This window comes from Neofelis nebulosa, chromosome 4 (assembly GCF_028018385.1).
Source record: "Neofelis nebulosa isolate mNeoNeb1 chromosome 4, mNeoNeb1.pri, whole genome shotgun sequence".
Lineage (NCBI taxonomy): Eukaryota > Metazoa > Chordata > Mammalia > Carnivora > Felidae > Neofelis > Neofelis nebulosa.
The window spans coordinates 33,741,638-33,763,590 of NC_080785.1; the positions used below are offsets into that span (position 1 = coordinate 33,741,638).

Below are 21,953 nucleotides of genomic sequence, written 5' to 3' on the forward strand. Positions count from 1 at the left end.
TTAATACATTATATATTGTATAAAAAGAGGCATCATTCTAGATTATACTTTAACATACTAATATAGCTAACAAAGTGTATATTAGTAATAAGTTACTTATCACAATTACAGGATTGTAAAAATCTTAGGTATTAAATTTAAATTGTAGGAAAGGTGCTTCTAGGGGTAATACAGCCATTTTATAGACATAAACTTCTACATCCTCATTGCTTAAAATCTTTATTTCAGAAAAGTATAATAATTCTCTTAATAAACTACTTTATAGCTCATGAAATCATTTTGAAACTGAAATCAAGTTGTAAAACTGCTCCTCTTAGGAACTTTACATACATTGTGCCCTAGTAGGAGCTCCAATAAAATGAAAATCCCTAGTTTTGTGTAACCAAGGAAGAGGTTCTATAGAAAGTATTGAGGTATATAAATAGTCTGAGCATTCACCTACATTAAAACATTCAGCTTGTTTACTTTCTAAGAGACATCCTACCTAAGGAGAAGACAGAATAAAATACTAACAAAAAAAAGTAAAAATGTTAAGTACAATAACCATTTAAAATAATATATGCCACAAGGCAATAATAATGTAAAAACTACATAGATAGTGATTGTTTTGACAATAGCAATGGAAGAAATTGGTTTACTATATGGTCAGAACAGGTTTTAATGGAAGTGATTTTGAGTCTTCACTGTGAAGGGAAAATCAGATTTGGGTGAGTGCTATGTCACATTCTACCACAATGGTGGCCATATTTCTCAAGGGTAAAATGTCATCTATGATGGTATAGTTGTGCTTTCTTCTCTTTTAGCATGGCATGAGCATTATAAATTATTCAAAGAACATACCTTTCAAATATTTCTTTTTCTGTTAAAACATCCAGGTATCCAAAAGGAGAGTCTAACAGGTATAAATCAGCATCTTTGTACACTGCTCTAAAAAGAAAATGGAAATTAAATTATATTTTTAAGTATCTCATGCCATTTAGTACAAATAATTTTAAATGAGAATCAAAAAGGTAAGTCTTAAAAGATTTTTATGGGTTTTCACAACATTTCAAGAATGATTAAACTGGCTTTGCTAAGTGTAAATGATATAAACTAGCAGAAGTTAACAAAATGAATCACACCAGACCATACAATTTAAAATACTACCTTAAAAAAAGAAAATCTTTAATAATAGTATTTGTTTAGAGTCAAGAACCATGCTATGTGCTGGGAATACGGTGGTAAAAATTACATAGTCCCTGCCCTCAAAGATCTTGCATGTTGGTGGGAAAGCAAAAAAGAAAATGGACTGTTTCAATGCTATAAAATGTCAGAGACAGCAACTAAATAGCAGCATGAGATAAAAAGAAATGTTAAGTGTCTTTCAGTGTTGACTGCTACCAAAAAATTTTGGTATTGTGGCTGTAATATTACTGTTGGATTTTGCTCCATGTAGTTTCAGTCTCTGTACCATATTTATAAGAATTCCAAACAAGAAAGGATAAATAATTCACAACAAAAATGTACACCCATATCCGTTTTATTTTTTAAGTTAAAAATATGTAAGTGATGAATCACTAGATTCTATTCCTAAAACCAATATTACACTATATGCTAACATATTTAAATAAATTTTTATTTAAATAAATTGAAATAAAACTTGAAACAAAAATAAATTAAAAAATAAACTTTTTAAATGTTTATTTATCTTGAGAGAGTGAGAGTGCGAGCGAGCATGAGCAGGGAGGGGCCGAGAGAGAGAGAGAGAGAGAGAGAGAGAGAATCCCAAGCAGGCTCCACACTGTTAGCATAGAGCCCAATACAGGGCTCAATCCTAAGAACTTTGAGATCATGACCTGAGCTAAAATCAAGAGTCAGATGCTCAACTGACTGAGCCATCCAGGTACCCCATAAATAAAAATTTTATGAGCAAGTAAAATCTTCATTAAATTAATCTTAGAACAGTAATAAGATGAAGATATAGTCTCATGTTAATAGAAATGAGATTAAATTTTCATAACATCTAAACTTTTCAGGTGTGGTTGTTAGCAGCACTACCCTTACCCCATGCATAGGATTCAGGGTTTATGTATAACTCTTGGTATTTTCTGTAAAAATTGTATTCAGTTAAAAACTAGAAATGGCAAAAAGGCAAAGTGAAATCTAAAAGAACTTTTGCAACATAGGGGCACCTGGGTGGCTCAGTTGGTTAAGTCTTTGACTTCAGCTCAAGTCGTGATCTCACAGTTCATGAGTTCAAGCCCCATGTCAGGCTCTGTGCTGACAGCTGGGAGCCTGGAACCTGCTTCGAGTTCTGTGTCTCTCCCTCTTTCTGCTCCTCTCCTGCCCCTGCTCATATTCTGTCTGTCTGTCTCTCTCTCTCTTTCTCTCTCAAAAATAAACATTAAGAAATTTTTTTAAAAGAACTTTTGCAGTATAAATTATTTTTAAAGATAACATGCAAGAACTAGATAAAAGACCCCTATCAAAATACACCCTCAAGGTCTTTCACTGCTGCCTGCTCTATCTTGCTTCTCTCTCTCCTTTACATCTATGACCACAGTTTCTCAAGAATTGGAAATAATATATTCACAACCCAAAACTGGACAACACGTGATGTGACACATTCCAATCAGAATAACAACAATTATTTTCAATAGTAGCTCAAATTGTGTGCACCTTATAAATAAAACCAAATTTTAAAGTTTTGTAAATACAGCCTCAAGTCTATGTTAAATGCCTAGACACCACATAGCATATCTTAAGTTTTGAAATGGAATGTTTAAGATAAGTCTTACTTTGACGCAAAGATTAGTCAATTTCTATTTATTTAGAAGCCATTATCTTGTCTGTGAATAATTAATACCTACTGATTTATTACTTCACAAGTAACCCCCAAATCAAGTCATGGTTTAATGCCAAGAGTTCAGAGGGCCTGGTTCAAATTGTGACTCTTCCATTTCCTGGTATAGTTTTTACAAGTGAAGCTCTAACAGCCTCAATTATCTGATGATCTCTTCTATAAAGTGGGGAGAACAATTTTCTCTTTGCAGGAGGATATGAGGATTAAGTAAAATTACACACGCATACATTAAGCCTAGAATAATACCAGGCAATTGCAGGTGCTCCGTAAGCTAGTTTACTGTTCCAGACTTTGAAAGCAGGAGAAAGTAAGGCAAAGGAGCCAAAATATCAATCAGTCAATGTGATTTGTTGTTGACAACTTTGGCAACACAGTGAGAAGAATTCTATTCAAATAAAACTGGAGGAACATTTGACATCTCATCTCACCAACAACTTTTTAAACTGAAAGTTCTAGTTTAACCACAAAGTTTTCTTCTTGACACAAATTAACTTTATGTACTTCTCTTCGACAGCTCAAAATGCTTAAACCAAGAATGTCTCTACCAAGGGACTTCACTGTCCCCTACAATGTTAGATGTGCTTGTCCTACTTATTTTTCCTTTAAAGATTATAGACTTTAAGCCAAGTGACATCATTTGCCTTGATATTTTTGTTATGAAATTGTTAATTATGTTGAAAATTTGAAAATGTAGGTTTTTCTAAACCAAGAAGTATAAACAGAAGTTTAAAGCAGGTGAGTACGTTGTGGGGTGGGTGAGTGGGGACCCCCTGATCAACTTAAAAGAAACACTTTCTTTTCCTTGTGTTGTGCAGAATTCCTGAGTTTTCTACTTGTAGTAAAGCATACCATAAGGCAACAAATATACAGACACCAAACTAAGAGCATGCATTTTGAAAAAGCCATCACCTTTATCAAATATGAATAGTAAATCCTTATCTATAGTTCATAAAGGTGATTCTTAACCTGCTAATTATAAAACCCCAGGCATTTTTCAATTCCAGAAACAAAATATAAAAAAATAGAGCAATATCTATAATTTTTACGGGTATATTTACAACAAAAGCCCACTGAACCAATAATCAGATATTCACCTTGCTAAGGAAATTCTTGCTCGCTGACCTCCACTCAGTGTGATTCCACCCTCTCCAAGAACGATATTATCCTTCTCTGCAAACTTGGAAATGTCCTATTATCCAAAAAAGGAAGTTAGAGAGGAATTGTTAGTATGTTTATGAATTTGAAAGGTATACTTTCCTTCAAATGTAATCATATATTAGACTGTTTTAACCACAGCCAAAATTTAAAACACTTCATTCTCAATTATTTCAAATCCACCTCAATTGGTCAAAACATGGCTGAAATTTTAGAAGTAATTTTTTCTTTAACCTCTAGAATTTCATTCATGATCATGAAATAAGAATTGGAAAATATCAAAAGGTAAACCATATGTATATTTATGGGCATGTAAACACGGGTGTATATAATCCATAGATTTGTTACACAAACTCAAGTACTACCAACATGCTAAAATGCATTACTTTCCAATTTCAACTCATTCTTCTAAAAGAAAATCTCCAGACACGAATAAACCTAACAAGAAAAACTAAAAGAACACTACTCCCATCCCCTGCAGTACCTAAGCATATTCAGTGGATGACCAAGAATAAAAGGCAATTCCTTTCCATACTTTTCTCATCCACCCACCACCACAGGCTTCTTCCCCATCCATCCTCAGCAACTCAGCCCCATGTGCTTTGCCATCTACTTTGTCTCTCCTGTCATCACCACCTTTCCACAGGGGGCATAACATTCTTACTCCCAGTTAATAACTTCTCCAAGGCAACAAACATGCTAGACATTGTAAAAGGAGATTAGAACTTATAACAAATAGTCCTTGGAGAATAATCCTGGAGAATGCTAAATAACATCCCAATGACTTAATTCACCCTTTTAAGACAGGTTACAAAACAGTACCCAATTAAATGGCAAATTAAGGGGCGCCTGGGTGGCGCAGTCGGTTAAGCGTCCGACTTCAGCCAGGTCACGATCTCGCAGTCCGTGAGTTCGAGCCCCGCGTCAGGCTCTGGGCTGATGGCTCGGAGCCTGGAGCCTGTTTCCGATTCTGTGTCTCCCTCTCTCTCTGCCCCTCCCCCGTTCATGCTCTGTCTCTCTCTGTCCCAAAAATAAATAAAAAACGTTGAAAAAAATTAAAAAAAAAATAATAAATGGCAAATTAATTGTACAGACAACAGAAGTATCCATACAATATAGAAAATTCTACAAGGCTTTTTGGAAGTGATTAAGTTGGCCTGAGACATGAAGAATGAGTTAGACAGGTAACATTCTCCCTTTAGTTCAAAAAAAGTTACTCTCCCTGTGCTCTTCTCATCCCCAAATATCTGCTCTTTTCTTTTGTTACCACTTTCTTCTTTCTCCCTCCACTAAAAAAAGCATTTCTATACTATGCCTCCTTTTCTTTAACAATCAAGAAGAATCCACCATCTCTCCTTGACCCACCACCATTATCAATATTTAAATTGTCAAAATGGTTACTTCTGTTATCCATTTGTTTCTGTTGTCTACCTTATGAGAGTTTATAGAACTTCATACACAAAACTCTAAACTTACAAAGCAGGTAAATTAACAAATATTCATTTATATTAAAAACGATTTTGCAGCTCCTGTAGGCTACAACCGTTACCCCCAAAGAACTGTTAATGTTAGTACTCCTGACCTAGGGGAACCAAAGGTCTGAGACAAAAAGTGCTGACATTTTGGAGGAGATTCAGTAGGACTCAGTGGAATTGACTATGCTGGCATTGGAGAAATATCACACACAGAGAGGTCACTGACAGCCAGTAGCCCTACAGATGAGAAGGACCTTCATAGTAATGAGATATATCAAAGAAAGTGCTTCATTTCTTTATACTGAATTAAATGATTTTTTTCAACTCATGAGCCAAGCCATATATCTAGGATTCTATCCAAAACCAAGGACTCTAGCTAAATCCCACACTCTACAGTCTGAAATCTTCAGCCTCACTGAAGAAGCACTTCCAGGAACTTCTTGGTCTTTATGCCTTTACTCAGCTGTGCTATGAAGCACATCCTCTGTACTTGATTTAGAGCAATTAGCAAGAAAACTGACATGTGTATTTCTTTTCTCCTGTACCATATTTGCTTTCCTCCAGTCCCATTCTCTTTTAAAAAATAAATCCTTTGGAATAAGAAAAATCAAGAATAGTTTGCATTATGTGAATATATTGAGTGCAGGCTTTTTATAAAGGAAGCAGATTTATAAAGGAAGCTATTAAAAAGCCAGCAGTTGCTGAAACTATTGGAGTTTTCAGTTCCCCAAATTTGAATTCAACACCATACTTTTAAATCAGTTAAAAGCTTTTAAAAGCATTTAAATTTAGAAATATCAGTAGTTATGTTGATGGTATGATTATGTCACAGTTTCACTTAAGGGATAGAATATGAATGTAGAGGATACAAAATCTTAGCCTAGTACAAGCATTAATAAAGATTTATGGAATGAAGGAAGAGAGAAAGAGGGAATGGAGAAAGGGCAGATAACCAAACATCAAGCAACAAAGAAATGGGTACATATAAGAAAAGGAAATGAAGAAATGTGTACAGAGTAGAGAAAGAAAATGGGAAAGGAATAGTATCAGAAGAAGTAGATACCTGTAGAAAAAGGCAAGAAGATATTGGCAGACTAAAAGAGACCAGAAAAGTGGAGGGGAAAACAAGAAACAATAGAAGATCATAAATTATCATTTCCACTTTCCCTCTGAATTTAAATGTCCAAAGAGCACAATGCAATTTTATTTCATTAACTTTCTTTTCTTAAGACAATAAAGAACAGACTATTTCAGCCAAACTTCTCTCATTTGTTTCCGTATGTTACAGATATTAATTTTTTTCTGCTATTTCTGTTTTCACTATGTTTACACTATGTCATTTGCAAAATTTTCATTTTCATGAAGTTAATTTATCTATCTAGAATTCCTATATTGGTTAAAAAGTACTACTTCACTGTTATTTGTTTATTTTTAATTTTTTTTAATGTTTATTTATTTTTGAGAGAGAGACAGAGTGCGAGTGGGGGAGGGGCAGAGAAAGAGGGAGACAGAATCTGAAGCAGGCTCCAGGCTCGAGCTGTCAGCACAGAGCCCGACACAGGGCTCGAACTGACAAACCGTCAGATCATGACCTGAGCTGAAGTCAGACACTCAACCAATTGAGCCACCCAAGCGCCCCAGTACTATTCCACTTTTAGGTTATTCATATAATATTCTAAATTTTCTCTTAAAATGTTTATTACTCTTACAAAATTCAAAAAAATATATTCAAGGGACAATTTTTGTTTGTACAATGGTATGAGATATGAATCTTTTTTTCCTTTTAGTTGAATAACAGTCATGATTTAGTAAATAAATAATTTTCCTCTGAATTCATCTATCATCTACCATATATCAAATTCTCATATTTTCTAAGATCTATTTCTGGGCTTTCTGGTTCCTCTGATCCATTTTCTAAACCTATACTAGTATTTTTGGTTTTGGTCATTTAATAGAGTTAAGTATGATTTAATATCTGACAAACAATTATTATTCATAAATGTTTTGACTTTTTGTTTATAGTCTTCTATATAATAACAATATCAATAACACCAATAGTAATAATAATAATAGCTAAAGAATACTGAGTGCCTATTATATGTCAGATACCATTTTAAGCACTTTACATGTATTAGCTTTTAAAATATTCATCACAGCCCTATCCTCATTTTAAATATGAAGAAATTGAAAGTTCAAAAAGATAAACCAATGCAGATAATGTTTTAGACCTTTCAATAAGAGCTTACAATGTTCTTCATCTTTGTCCTATAAGTTTCCCATTAGATTTATCCCTAATACTTTTAAATTGGGATATAATTGAATATAGTTACAAATATATTTTTCTTGTGAGAACTTACGAGATTTGCTCTCTTAGTAATTTTCCAGTGTACGTTACAGTATTGTTAGCTATGGTCACCTTGCTCTACACTACATCCCCAGGATTTACTTATCTTAAAACCGTAAGTTTGTACCTTCTGACCCCCTTCATCCATTTCACCCTCTCACTCTCTCTTGCCTCTGTTTCTGGAAACCACCCCTCTGTTTGCTATATCTATGAGTTCAGGTTTTTAATATTCCACCACTAAGTGAGATCATATAGTATTTGTCTTTGTCTGGTGGATTTCACTTGGCATACTACCTTCTAGTTCCATTCATGTTGTCGCAAATGGAAGATTTCATTTTTTTTTTTATGGTTAGGGTTATAATATCCCATTGCATATATGTGTAGGTGGGTAGATATAGACAGACAGACAAAATACTTTCTTTATGCATTCATCTGTTTATGGGCACTTATGTTGTTTCCATGTGTTGGCTATTCTAAACAATGCTGGAGTGGTCGTGGGGGTACAGATATTTTTCAAGACAGTGATTTCACTCCTTTTAGTTAAATACCCAGAAGTGCAATTGCTAGGTCATATGGTAGTTCCATTCTTAATTTTTTTTGAGGACCCTCCACACTGTTTTCCATAGTGGCTGCACCAGTTTACATTCCTGCCATTATCTTTCAGTATTTATTATCTTTCAGTATTTCATTATCTTTCAGTATTTATTATTTTCTACTATTGTGAATTGAATAGCTTTCTATTTTTACTCCTTGATGACTATTGCTTGTGTGAAGAAAAGCTAGTTATTTTTGTATGCTTATCTATTGTCCAGACATCTTATTATATTCCCTTATTAATTCTAACAGACTTCTGTTTTCTGTTTGTTTGCTCTTTGCTAGAACTTCTTGGGTTTTTTTGGATAAACAGCCTTTTCACGAACACAATATTATCCCTATTTTAAGACAGACAGCATTAACTTTTCAGCACTTAAAAATAAGGTTTACTTTGGGATGTAGGGTTAAAATAAAGTTACTGTATTTATGAAGTTCCTTCTACTTCTATTTTTACTTTAAATTTGTATTACAAATGACTGCTGATTTTTATGTATACTTTTAGCATCTACTGACCTTGCTATATGGTTTTCTTCCTTGTCCATATAACAAATTATGCTGTATTTACAGATTTCTTTACATTGAAGCACTTTTGCATTCCTATCATAAACCTTTCTTTGTCATATTTTATCATTTCTTATATCATGCTGGAATCTATTTATTAATATTTCATCTGATAACATTTTACTTAAATATCTATATCATAAGTATGATTAACTGTAGTTTTATTTTTTTATATTATTTTTCAGATTTTGGTCCTAGACTATTCTGGCTTTAGAAAATGAATTGGAAAAAAGGGAACCCTTGTGCATGGTTGGTTCACAAAAAGTGAAATAAGACACTAAGACAAGTACTCATGATCTCATTTATATATGGAATAAAAAAAAATGAATGAACAAAACAGAAACAGACTCAGATACAGAGAAAAAACTGATGGTTGCTGGAAGAGAGAGGGATGGGGGATGGGCAAAATAGGTGAAGGAGATTGAAAGGTAGAAACTTTAAGACACAGGGATACAATGTACAGCATAGGGAATAAAGTTAGTAATGCATAACAACTTTGTATGATGACAGATGATAGCTACATTTATCATGGTGATCACTTCATAATACATATAAATGTTGAATCATTATGTTTTATACCTGAAAGTAATATAATATTGTATGTCAACTACACTTCAATTAAAAAAAAAAGAGAATTAGTTGAAGAGCTTTCTATCTTTTTCTATGGTTTGGTATAGTTTAAATAATACAGGAATTATATGTTACTTAAGGGTGAGATACAGTTCAATTATAAAATCATCTAATGATAATGCCTTTTGAAGTAGCAGACACAAAGCCAGCTTTATAGTGGCAATATGTCTATTCAAGTCTTTTTTTAATGTTTATTTTTGAGAGAGAGAGAGAGAGAGAGAGAGAGAGAGAGAGAGAGAGCACAAGTTGGGGAGGGGCAGAGAGAGAGAGGGAGACCCAGAATCCGAAACAGGCTCCAGGCTCTGAGCTGTCAGCACAAAGCCGGATATGGGACTCGAACTCGGGAATTGTGAGGTCATGATCTGAGCCAACACTTAACCAACTGAGCCACCCAGGCACGCCTTCAAGTCTTTTTGTGCTTTGAAAGAAATTTTGATCATTTATATCTTGCTAGTAAATCACCCAGTTTCTCTAGGTTAAGAAAGGTTTTCTTAGGTTTTTAATTTTGGATAGCAGTGGTGATAACCTCTGGTAGATGTACCATACTTAAAAAAGAAGACAATGGTATTTTACATACCACTAAAATGCTGTCAAGGGATGCATTGCTAAAAGATAAAATCTTTTCTAACACTTACAATGTATTCAATTAATGATCAGTTTTGATCTTAATTTTGAAGATCTCTCCTCTTAAACTAAGACAGATTAAATATGTAATGATTTTATTGGGGGAAATACTGGTGTAAAAGGAAATAGGAAAGAAAGCGGGGAGGCTGGGAGATATGTGAGAACTTAGTCCAAGTCCAACCCCTGAGTGAAGGAGAGAAGGCCAGAAGGTTGTGTGGAAAGACCCTAGACCACCATCTGAATCTAACCAACTTTTGAAAAGCCATCTGGGAGTCTCTGAACCAAAACCAGTTACTAAGTAAGTCCCACATCCTCTAAACACAAATCTGCTTCTGTATCCTGCCACACTCAATCATTCATGGGAAGCTGCCTGTGCAACTTGAAGTCTCAAGACAAACTCAGTGAGTGGAGGATTTCAATGTATGGCAACTGGGGCCATTTCTCAGATCCTCTTCCTGCAACAGTGATCCATAAGGCATATCTCATAACCACCGCAATACCTTACCCCCCTCCCCAGTTGGCAAAGGATATGAAATCAGAACGACAAACAAACATGAAAATATCTCACCAGCCATCATGGAACTACAAATTAGAAAAGAGAGAGACAGAGACAGAGGGCGAGAGAGAGATAGGACTTTTTACAAACTAGAATGCCAAAAATTAAAGTCTCTGTCAATAACAAGAGATTTCAAGATGTGAGTCAATGGGAACACTCATAAATGACTGGTGATGGTATAAACTGATACAGCTACTTTAAAGTACAATTTGGCAGTATCTAGTAAAATTGGAAAACACCACAATTCAGTTGCTAGATATCCACACCAGAGAAACTCTTGCAGATGTGCAAAGAGAAATGTTGAAAGATTTTCATCGCAGTATTAAGTAAAATCTTGAAACAATCTAAGTGTTCATCGGTATCAGAATGAGTAAATAAAATGTGATATAGAATTATAATATAACAGTTAAAAAGAATGAAACAAATTTCTACATGTAAGTAGCATGTCTAGACCTCAAAGAGGTAATAGGAGCAAAGAAAGCAAGTTGAAGAATGATGTATATAAAGTATACCATTTACATAAATTCTAAAACCACACAAACAAAACTGTTAAGTATTGTTTGTTGATAAGTACATGTATAAATGGATGTATATTCACTTAAATAAATCAGAAAAGTACATACCACATTCATCACAGTAACCACTTGAAAGTTGGGGTTTTGTAGAAAAATAATGGTGGAAAGATTTGGTAAAAAGTTATACTTAGGGGCGACTGGGTGGTTCATTCGGTTGAGGGTCTGACTTCAGGTCAGGTCATGATCTCCCAGTTCATGAGTTCGAGCCCCATATTGGGTTCTGTGCTGACAGCTCAGAGCCTGGATCCTGCTTCAGATTCTGTGTCTCCCTCTCTCTCTGCACCTCCCTCACTCGAGCTCTGTGTCTCTCCCTCCCTCCCTCTCTCTCTCTCAAAAACAAATAAACACTAAAAAAAAATTTTTTTTTAAGTTCTATTTAGAGGGCACCTGGGTGGCTCAGTTGGTTTGGCTCTTCATTTTAGCTCAGGTAATGAAGAGCTTCATTTAGCTCTTCATTTTATCTCTCTCTCTCTCTCTCTGCCACCCTTCTCTCTCTAAAATAACAATAAAGTTCCACTTAGAATTTGTCCAGGCCCCTAATAATGCAATTAGAAAACAGGAATATTATCATATAATTGTTTCCTATCCAGAATGGACACTAGTGGTACAGACTACTTTTTAAAAAGCATGAAAAAGAAAAGAAAAGAAAAGAAACGAGAGGAAAAGAAAAGATTTCCACACCTGAAAAGAGTTGAGGTTCTGAGCTAGTATATTTAGACTCCTTTTCTGGAATGAAGCCATTTGTGAAGAAAAATGTGTGTACATGTGGATAATTTCATAAGTTTCTTAGAGAGTGTAATTAATAGGAAATTGCTAAGTTTCAAATGAAACAAAAGAGTGGGGATAGATTGAATAGAATTGTGAATAAGCTCATTATTTTAAGATCAAATATATTAGTAATACCAACATCCTGTTCCTAATGTGAGTACTTGCTCTGATTGCCTAGTTTATTGATCATTTGTAGATTTCTTTATTAGTGTTTGGCTTTTTCTATTTGATTAAATATAAAACACTTTGTTTTGTATACATAAACTTTATCTTTGCTGATTACTAAGGGCACTCAAATCTGGTAATATATTTGCCTTAAGGGTGTTGGTTTTCAGCCTTCACAGCACATTTTCTTTCATGTGAAAATTATAATCCAAAAAAAAAAGTTATGCCACTTGGTACTATCATGAGTTTAACAAGCAGTATTGCTTAGAGAAGACCTGTGCACAGAGACAAATGCTATTTTCTCTTTATTTGCACATAGCTTGAGTTCCTTTGGAGCTATCCACAAAAATTGTTACAGGAAATCATTCAGTGACATTAAGATGCTGGGTATGATTTGACTTCTTAAATAAAAATTGATGACTAAGATTTTTTTTAATATTTATTTATTTTAGAGAGAGAGAGAGAGAGAGAGAGAGAGAGAGAGAGAGAGAGAGAATGAGCAGGGGAGGGGCAGAGAGAGAGGGAGACACAGAATCCAAACCAGGCTCCGACCTGTCAGCACAGAGCCCGATGAGGAGCACAAACTCATGAACTGCGAGATCATGACCTGAGCTGACAGCAGAGTTTATCTACAGATAAAATAAAATATGTGGACCATTGGTTCTCAAAGTGAAGTATGTAGACCGATTATTTCAGAATCACGTGGGGAGCTTGTTAACAATGTTGTACCTATTCTTACTCAGATGAATTAGGGAAGAGCCCAGGAATTTGTATTTTGTGGTTATTATACCTACTCAAACAGATACTTACTCTTTAGGGTAATTTCCTTTACAATGCTGGTCAGAAAGGCAAATGCCATCTTCAAAGAACTCTGTGCATGTACTGGGTCTGTTTGAGATTGTAAAGCACTTTGAAAATACTTAGATAAAGAATACTAGAGAGGGTCAAAGTAATGCTATAATAAGTGTGCAATAAAGATTAACTTATTATTAAGAAAAGCATTCTATACCCAATGTGATGGATGCGCTTCTCACACAAATGTTTACCATTTTATTTTTTTAAAATGCACCTAAACGCCACCCTAATATGGTTCAACTGAGCCAGACAAACCAGAAGTTGTTAAAGAAGAACTGCTAACATAAAGTTCATTAATTCTGACTTGAGAATACATTTATTACATCAAAGAGGGGGAGAACTTTAAGAAAAGGGTGGAGTGTTACACTTAATGGTTCCTTGCAATTTTGCAATATTTGCTGAGTACATTTGAGCTTCCTGTGACTTTGTAGATAGGAAAAATCATAAACCTTGCTTTATGGCTACCTTATCATTCTTTAGAACAACCTTGACAATATAGCTGCTTGTGGTAAGGGAGCAGGGTGTGAAGCTTGGGTTGAGGGGACATGAACTTTAGAGGGAATAACATGCCATAAAGCATGTCTTTAACAGTAAATCATCGGCCAGTTAGTGCCAGTGTTATTAATGTTTAATAATTACTAAGCACTTTTGCTTTATACACAGGGAAAATGAGCATGGAGGGAGAAGAAAAGAAGTGTTGGGGGAACAGAAAAGAAGTGAGGAGGAGAGAGGAGGGAAGGAGAGAATGTGAGAAAGTCAAGAGTTGTAGGAAGAAAGAATTAATTAACCATTTTTGCACATAGCTTTTGTAAACATGGATGTGTTATCTTGAGAGTGTTGGGTGGCTCTGTATGATATATCAACAGAGGTTAACTTCTACAGCAGGAAATATACATGAATGAATTCATAAATTAAAAATTGGAGTTCTGTTTATTAGGAAAGATAATTTTTGACCTAAGTCAAACTTGATACACATAGCTGTACATAAAAATACTGACTAAAGATTAACCCTGCTGGAAAGCATAAGAAGTGAGAACTTTATATCAACCTGAAAAATAAAAGCTCTTCTTTCCCTGAGATTTGGCACTGGCCAGATTTATAGCAGAAAACTCAAAATCCAGTATAATTTTTATTGTGGCCAACAAAAGTACAAAAAGCTAGTTCTTTTACATAATGGATGTTACAGTCTTGTCACCAATATTAAACAAAAGTTTAAACTATTAAATTAAATTATTAAATTAAATATTAAACTATTGCTTAATATTCAGATATATGCATACATATATGTGGTTTTATGCATGAGCTTGTGAGTATATATGTAATTTTGTTCATATCTCTAGCTTCTTTAGTGTTTATTTCTGTATGTAAGTCTGTATTTGTATTTGAAAATAACATAAGCATTTTTATTTTATTTTTTAACATTTATTTATTTTTGAGAGAGAGACAGAGTGCGAGCTGGGGAGAGCCAGAGAGAGAGGGAGACACAGAATCTGAAGCAGCTCCAGGCTCTGAACTGTTGGCCCGGAGCCCAACGTGGGGCTTGATCTCACGGTGAACTCACAAACTGTGAGATCATGACCTGAGCCGAGCTTAACTAACTGAGCCACCCAGGAGCCCTACATAAGCATTTTTATTTATTTATTGTTAATTTTTTTTAATGTTTATTTATTTTTGAGAGAGACAGAGACAGAGCATGAGTTGGGGAGGGCAGAGGGAGAAGGAGACACAGAATCCAAAGCAGGCTCCAGGCTCCAAGCTGTCAGCACAGAGCGTGATGTGGGGCTCAAACTCACAAACCATGAAATCATGACCTGAGCTGAAGTCAGATGTTTAACTGACTGAGCCACCCAGGCGCCCCTACATAAGCATTATTAAAGGAAGACCTACAAAATGCAATGATTTAAGGTACCCCTGGGTAAGTGCAGTTAGGAAGTACAGTTAGAAAAGATACTTGATTAAATAAAATTTTGGAAAAAAAAAAAAGATACTTGAAACAAACAAAAGAATATTGTTTCTTTTATTCTGGCTCTACATTAGACTCATTTAACTCCAGATTTCAGATTCTCTGAAATGACATTTAAAAATCTACTTTTGAAAAGCTCCCTAGGTGATTTTGATTCCGTTGATCTAAGAATTGGCATTAGGAAGCTGTTAATTCCTTTACTATCTCTTCTAGGTCTACCCACCCAAGATTCTGGGACACATCCAATGCCTGATAAGGCACCCCTTTCCTAGTACCTTGCCAGCTCATTAGTATCCCATAGTTGATCCTGCTCTGGACTTCCTAACTAGTCTCCCAGCTCCCAAGTAAGTAAATCTCCTGATTTGTAATTCAGTTCCTTAGGAGACAAGCTTCAATACTTTCTTACCTGTTTTCTCTGAAGTAATACCACCATGACCCTTATTTTCTCAAGAGTTGACTGGAAGACCAGCTGCTCAACTTGCTCTGAGCAGGTTTCCTCTCCTATGTGGACTTGCCCAGCTACTTGGACTTCCATATTTTATTTTTAAATTTTTTAAAATATGTCACTTATTATCAATTGTACCTTTAAAAAAATTTTAACTTTATTCATTTATTTTGATAGAGAGCAAGAGTGAGAGCAGGACATAGGTAGAGAGAGAGGGAGAGAGAGAATCCCAAGCAGGCTCTGCACTGCCAGTGTAAAGATCGATGTGGGGCTCGAATTCACAAACCGTGACATTATGACCTGAGCCAAAGTCAGACGCTTAACCAAATGAGCCACACAGGTGCCCTGGACTTCCATATCTTAAATTAGAGGTTATGAGGCATGGACATGAACATGAGATTCTGCCTCAAGGGTAAAGGAAAAGGAGAAGATATTTTGGGAGAAGATCGGGGAAGAAATTTCCTGATTTATTTAAATTTCAAGTGTGTTAGTATAGGTGGTTTTCCCAAGATATGCTTATTTAGGACCATGGTAGCTTCACTTATCATTTCCATGAAAACAAATAGCCTCGCTAAAAATAGTTTTCACAACTATGTCATGGAATTCTCAATGCCATTAGGTCACAAGTCTTTGTTATCATAACATTCTCCTGTACAAATGGCAGACTTATAATCTTAATGGTTTAATAATACTGTTACCATCATAGTGAGATTAACTAGCCTGAAGTTCTAACTTAAAGTCAGCAATGTTCAATGGATAAGTCATTAGGTTCTAAGATAGACTTTCTCATCTATAAGCAATAACCCTAATTGAGCACATAAAAAAAAAAAAAAAGAGGAATCAGAAGACTTGGATTCTCTTGCTGGTCCCATCAATTATGGATCTTCAACAAGTCTCTTAAAATTTTACTTCCTTTTGTTTAAAATTTGAATAACAATATTTGATAAACTTCTAACAACAACATCTCCATTATCCTCCTTCAGTTTGCATATTATATTAGAAGAATCTTCCTGGGGGCACTTGGGTGGCTCAATCAGTTAAGTGTCCAACTCTTAGTTTTGGAGCAGGTCATGATCTCATGGTTTTGTGGGTTTGAGCCCTGCGTCAGGCTCCGTGCTGACAGTGTGCAGCCTGCTTGGGATTCTCTCACCCTCTCTCTGCCCCTCCCCACTCACACTGTCTCTGCCTCTTTCAAAATAAATAAATAAATTTAAAAAAAAATAATCTTCCTAAAACATTGTTTTTATTATGGCATTTCCCCCAGTAAAGAAAAGCAACTGTAGAGGATTCTGTAGACCCGTTTGCTCTCCTCCCAGGGACATTCCTGTGCTCCCACTAATTACCATGTTTCTCCGACTCCTCTACAGCTAGAATGCTGTATGAGAATTGGATTTCACCAATTGGATTTACTTATACGAAATACAAAAATTAAATGGATGCCTTTGTCTTTCTGCCTCTTTTGGCTTTTTTTTTAATTGCTGGCAAACAGAAGAACAGAAACTATGATCTGACTGTACTCTCCCAGTTCAGCTATCACTATATACCCTTCTCTTTCCAGACCCAGTCTTGCTGTCTTGTCTAGAGCTCTTGCAAAAATGTAATGCTGTCTCCTGGCTCCAGGCCCATTTCATTATGCATTCCAACCACATAGAGCTGACTATAGCTCCTCGAATATACAGTGTTCCCTCTGGGCTCCAGGCCATGTACATTATGTTCTCTTCCTGGAATGTTTTCCCTGTCCTTCTTTACTGAAATGCTCCTACTCATCCATCATCTCTCATGTGAGACATCACTTCCTCCAGGGAAGCCTCACCTGCACTTCTAAGATCAGTTTCAATACTTCTTCTCTGTACTCATTTAAGGACCCTATATTAATCATTATCATAGAACTGATCAAACTGCTCTTGTTTTTACTTGGTTATCTCCACTAGAATAAAAGCCCCTTGAGGACAGGGACTGTGTCTTGTTTACTAATAATTCCCAGAGTTTGGGGGTGCCTGGGTGCCTCAGTTGGTTAAGCCACCAACTCTTGATTTTGGCTCAAGTCATGATCTCATGCTCAGGAGATGGAGTCCCATGTCAGGCTCTGTGATGAGCATCGAGCCTGCTTGGGATTCTCTCTCTCTCTCTGTCTCTCTCTCTCTCTGTCTCTCTCTCTCTCTCTCTGCCCCTCCCCTACTTGCACTTTCTCTCTCTCTCAAAATATAAATAAACTTTAAAAAATAATTTCCAGAGTTTGGCGTACTTACAAATATTTACTAAATGAGTGAATGTATATACACATGTTTCTTTTCCCTCAAATGCCTGTAAGTCAAAACTAATGGCAGACAGGGACCCTTGCTACACTTGCAGACAGCATCCCGAGTGCCTAATGTACTACTGTGTCCACAGTAGGAACTCAAATATTTGTTTAAATCAAATTTTTAATTTATTTAATTTAAATCAAGACTAACTAAACCTCTGAATAAAAATTATTATAGACTTGGTTCTGAAAGACATTGATGGTAATACAATTGCCATTTCTAGGGTCCGTTTTGTCAAGAGAACACTTATACTCAGCATTTTTAGAAAAACTAAATTTACCTTCCTGCAAAGACCTTTATGAACATTACAGGGTTCTAAGGTTCTATTAAAACATAAGTGTAAAATCTTCCCTTGATCTTGACTTATTAGCCCTTGCTACAAAAAGGGAAATTCCAAGAGTACAGAGCTCAGAATTCCAGTTCTTCAAGAGGGATGAAACCTTAGACATATATATATATAATGATATAGCATGGCTTTGACCTTTGGAAAGCTCAGTGATTTTTTTAAATATGAAAACATAGCTTAAATATCTTAATTTCATATATATTCATGAGATAGCCTGGTCCCAGACAATTAAAATTACATGTTTATAATACTGTTCTATTGACTTGCCCAAATCTTACTAAGACAAGCAGTCTTAGGGCTATTTTGGTTTTAGAGATGTCAAGCTAATAATTAATTCCAAAATTGTAATTTTAATACCTAAAAAATAGTTCATGCTTTTAGAATTCAGCACAATTTCGCTTCGACTGCAAACTCTAAGCAAAGTTGTCACTAGATGATTAAAGTGAGAATTTGATGGACCAATGTGTGCAAACATTTAGCATAGCAGTACTGACATGTGCTCTCTCAACAGATGTTAGCTAGTGCATTTATATTTATTTATTTATTAATGTTTATTCATTTTTGAGAGAGAGAGAGAGACAGAGCACGAACAGGGGAGGGGCAGAGAGAGAGAGAGGGAGACACAGAATCCCAAGCAGGTTCCAGGCTCCAAGCTGTCAACACAGAGCCTGACGTGGGGCTCAAACCCACGAACTGTGAGATCATGACCTGAGTCGGATGCTGAACTGACTGAGCCACCCAGGCACCCCTAGTGTGTGTTTAAGTTCCAGGGCTCAAATGAAGTGAAATAACAGTTCAGTTCAGGAGACGCTATGACATTTCTGTTTGGTTCTGGTTCAACAGTTTTATAAAATAAATGTACTTGCTTCATATTACAGTAAATAAATGGCAGTGCTTTCAGACTTAATTACTTATTAGGAGAAAATTGCAGGTGGTTCAAGGTACAGTCACTAAGTGTGGTTTATTCTGGTTTAGGGGACATAGTTCAATGTGCTTCAAATATCTGTTTTACATCTCCACTAAGTCTTGGCTGCTACTGAATGCAATTGTTAATTCCTATAGCTCCTTTTTATGTACAGATCTCCCAACTGAATATTCCTGAATTCTCCTGTAGTGGTGGAATGACCATCCCAAGGTTAAACTTCTATTCATATAAGTTAGTTTTGGCCAGATCTGGAGATCCAGAGGTAAAATTCAAATTTAATTAGACTTATGGTATCTGTATGATGGAATTTATATTCCAGACCAGTCACTAACTCATTTCTTTGCTTACTTCCCTCCCAAGTTTTTCATACTTCTTGCCAATTTCCCTCCCAAGTTATTTTTTTCTTTTAGTAACTTCTTGCCAAATTTTCTCCCAATTTATTTTTTTCCAGTGACTTAAAGATGAAAACTGCCAAGCAGCAGTGGTAGAGAAAACACAAACAGACTTTAATTCTGCAACCTACATAGTAAATATTTTTTTTACAATGCATATGTAATGGCTTCCAAGACAAATACTTAATGAAGACCGTTTTGTGGTTGCAAAAGGATCTCAACAACTTTGTGGAAACCGATTACATATCCTAAGTCCCTGACCTCTTCTCATATCCCACGCCCCACCTCCCACCACGCACTATCATAAAAGCCAAACCCAGGTACTTTTACAAGAGAGTGAGTCACTGAATAAAATCAGTCCAACTACCCATTTACCCAAACACCAGCCTGCCTAGAATTCTCTTGCTGTCTGCTATGGGGTTCTGTGGTAGAATAAGGTTTTGGTGAAGTGTATAAAAAAAAGCAGTATCCTGGAAAAAAAAAAAAAAAAAGACAAGAGAACAGTGAAGTCTGACCTCTTTTAGTAACGAAACAGAGTTACAATCTCCTTAAGGGATAAGTAAATTAATGAGGGCCCAATTACACTGATTCCTCTTTTTAAGCTAGCAGAATCTCCAGTGCTGGTTACAAAAGTGTACAAATATTTAGAACTCTAAAGGTAGTCTGGCAACATGGAAAAAAAAAAATGGGAGGATAAGTTAATGGGCACCAAAATATAAAATGGTATTTAAAAATAACTATAGGGGCGGCTGGGTGGCTCAGCTGGTTAAGCATCCGACTTCGGCTGGGGTCGTGATCTCAGGGTTCCTAAGTTCAAGCCCCATGTAGGGCTCTGTGCTGACAGCTCAGAGCCTGGAGCTTGCTTTGGATTCTAAGTCTCCTTCTTTCTCTGCCCTTCCCCCTCTCACACTCTGTCTCTCTCTCTCTCAAAAATAAATAAACATTAAAAAAATAATAAAAATTAAAAATTAAAAATAACTATAAATTTGCCTAGGAATCCACCATATTATAATCTGGCTCCAGAGTAGAAACTGTAAACCCATACATGGAGATGTTCCCAAAGCAGAACTGATCGTGACTGCACCTGACTTGTTCACTCGTGTCTGCATATTACCAGTTATTCTATCAGCCCAGAGCTGTCTCCGTGCCCTTCCCTGCGATAAAGTCTTTAACTATCCCTCAGAGTGAATAGTTTTCAACAAACTGAAATCAGAAAACTATGTGAAATATGTTGTGCGTACTTTTTCCTATCCACACAGATTTACACCTAGCAGCCTACTCCTATGACCATAAGCATCACCACATACGCAAGTGCTTTGTAGATACTAGAGCTGAACAAAAACACAAAAATGAGGAAGAAAATAGTCCGTTCTCATCTCCAGTTTCCAAGTCTAGCTGGAGCACATTAAGAAACAGATCAACGCTGGCAGTCAAAACGAAAACATATTGAATCATGAATGTTTGTATTTGGTGATGGGGCCACATAGAGAATACATCAAGGGTTTCTTTTGCTGGCACCAGCTGCTTAACCCTCAGGGATTCTGTAGGTATTTCATGTTCTTATGCTCCAAATTCCTCCACACTTAAAAAATAAAAACTTCATTTTGGCAGACTCTCACTGGCCTTTTTTTAAAAAAGGTGAGGAATACTTGTTTAACAATGACAACAAAAGTACAAAAGTTGGAAACTCTTTAGTACTGAAAATAGAGGAAACTTTTGATTCTGAGTAAGACCATCTAGAACTTCCAATTACTTTTTTTTGTTACTCCAGCAATAGTATGCTGGTGTCATGATTCCAGCCCTGAGACTGTGAGGCTCAGGGGAGAACACGTTCTGAGGAAAATTCTTGTAACTGGCATGCCTACTCCAAAGTATTTCTGAAATAGTCACCTAATAAGAATTTACCATTCTGCCTATCGAAGTCCTAGGTGGAGTACACGAACATAAACTTTTTAGAATCACTGCTCTCAAGCAATTCATCACGTAGTTGCACGTAGTTGGATAGATAACAGCATACAGGGACTACTCAGCAATGAGAAGAGTACCCACTACCACACTAATATGCTCATTGTACCCGCTACATTTTCCAGTTTCAAGAACAAAGAATTTAGGATGCTGGATATTTTTGCCTATAATAAGATGACTAGGAAGCACTAGTTGCAAAAGTCAGCAGGACAGGAAAGGACAGGGAGTCAGGATTCAGAGATTACTAGAAATGAAAAGCTAAGTGTTTTGACAATTTAAAACAAAAAGGAAGGAGCGCCTCAGTGGCTCAGTAGTTGCCTGTCCAACTCTTGACCTCAGCTCAGGTCATGATCTCACGGTTGCGGGGCTCGAGCCCACATGGGGTTCCATGTTGACAGTGCACAGTCTGCTTGGGATTCTCTTTGTCTTCCTCTCTCTCTCTCTCAAAAATAAATAAATAAACTTTAAAA

General features: G+C 35.9%; 1 protein-coding gene across 2 annotated transcripts in view; it reads right to left on the minus strand.

The window, feature by feature from the left end:
• The window catches only part of CFTR (CF transmembrane conductance regulator), a 184,137-nt gene that overhangs the window by 84,423 nt on the left and 77,761 nt on the right, over nucleotides 1-21,953 (minus strand). For both annotated transcript variants that reach the window (XM_058724499.1, XM_058724500.1), the window contains 2 exons: nucleotides 3,937-4,031; nucleotides 841-927 (listed from right to left, as the gene is read on the minus strand). In XM_058724499.1, coding sequence (XP_058580482.1) covers nucleotides 841-927; nucleotides 3,937-4,031 — 182 coding nt within the window. The remainder of the gene's footprint in view (nucleotides 1-840; nucleotides 928-3,936; nucleotides 4,032-21,953) is intronic.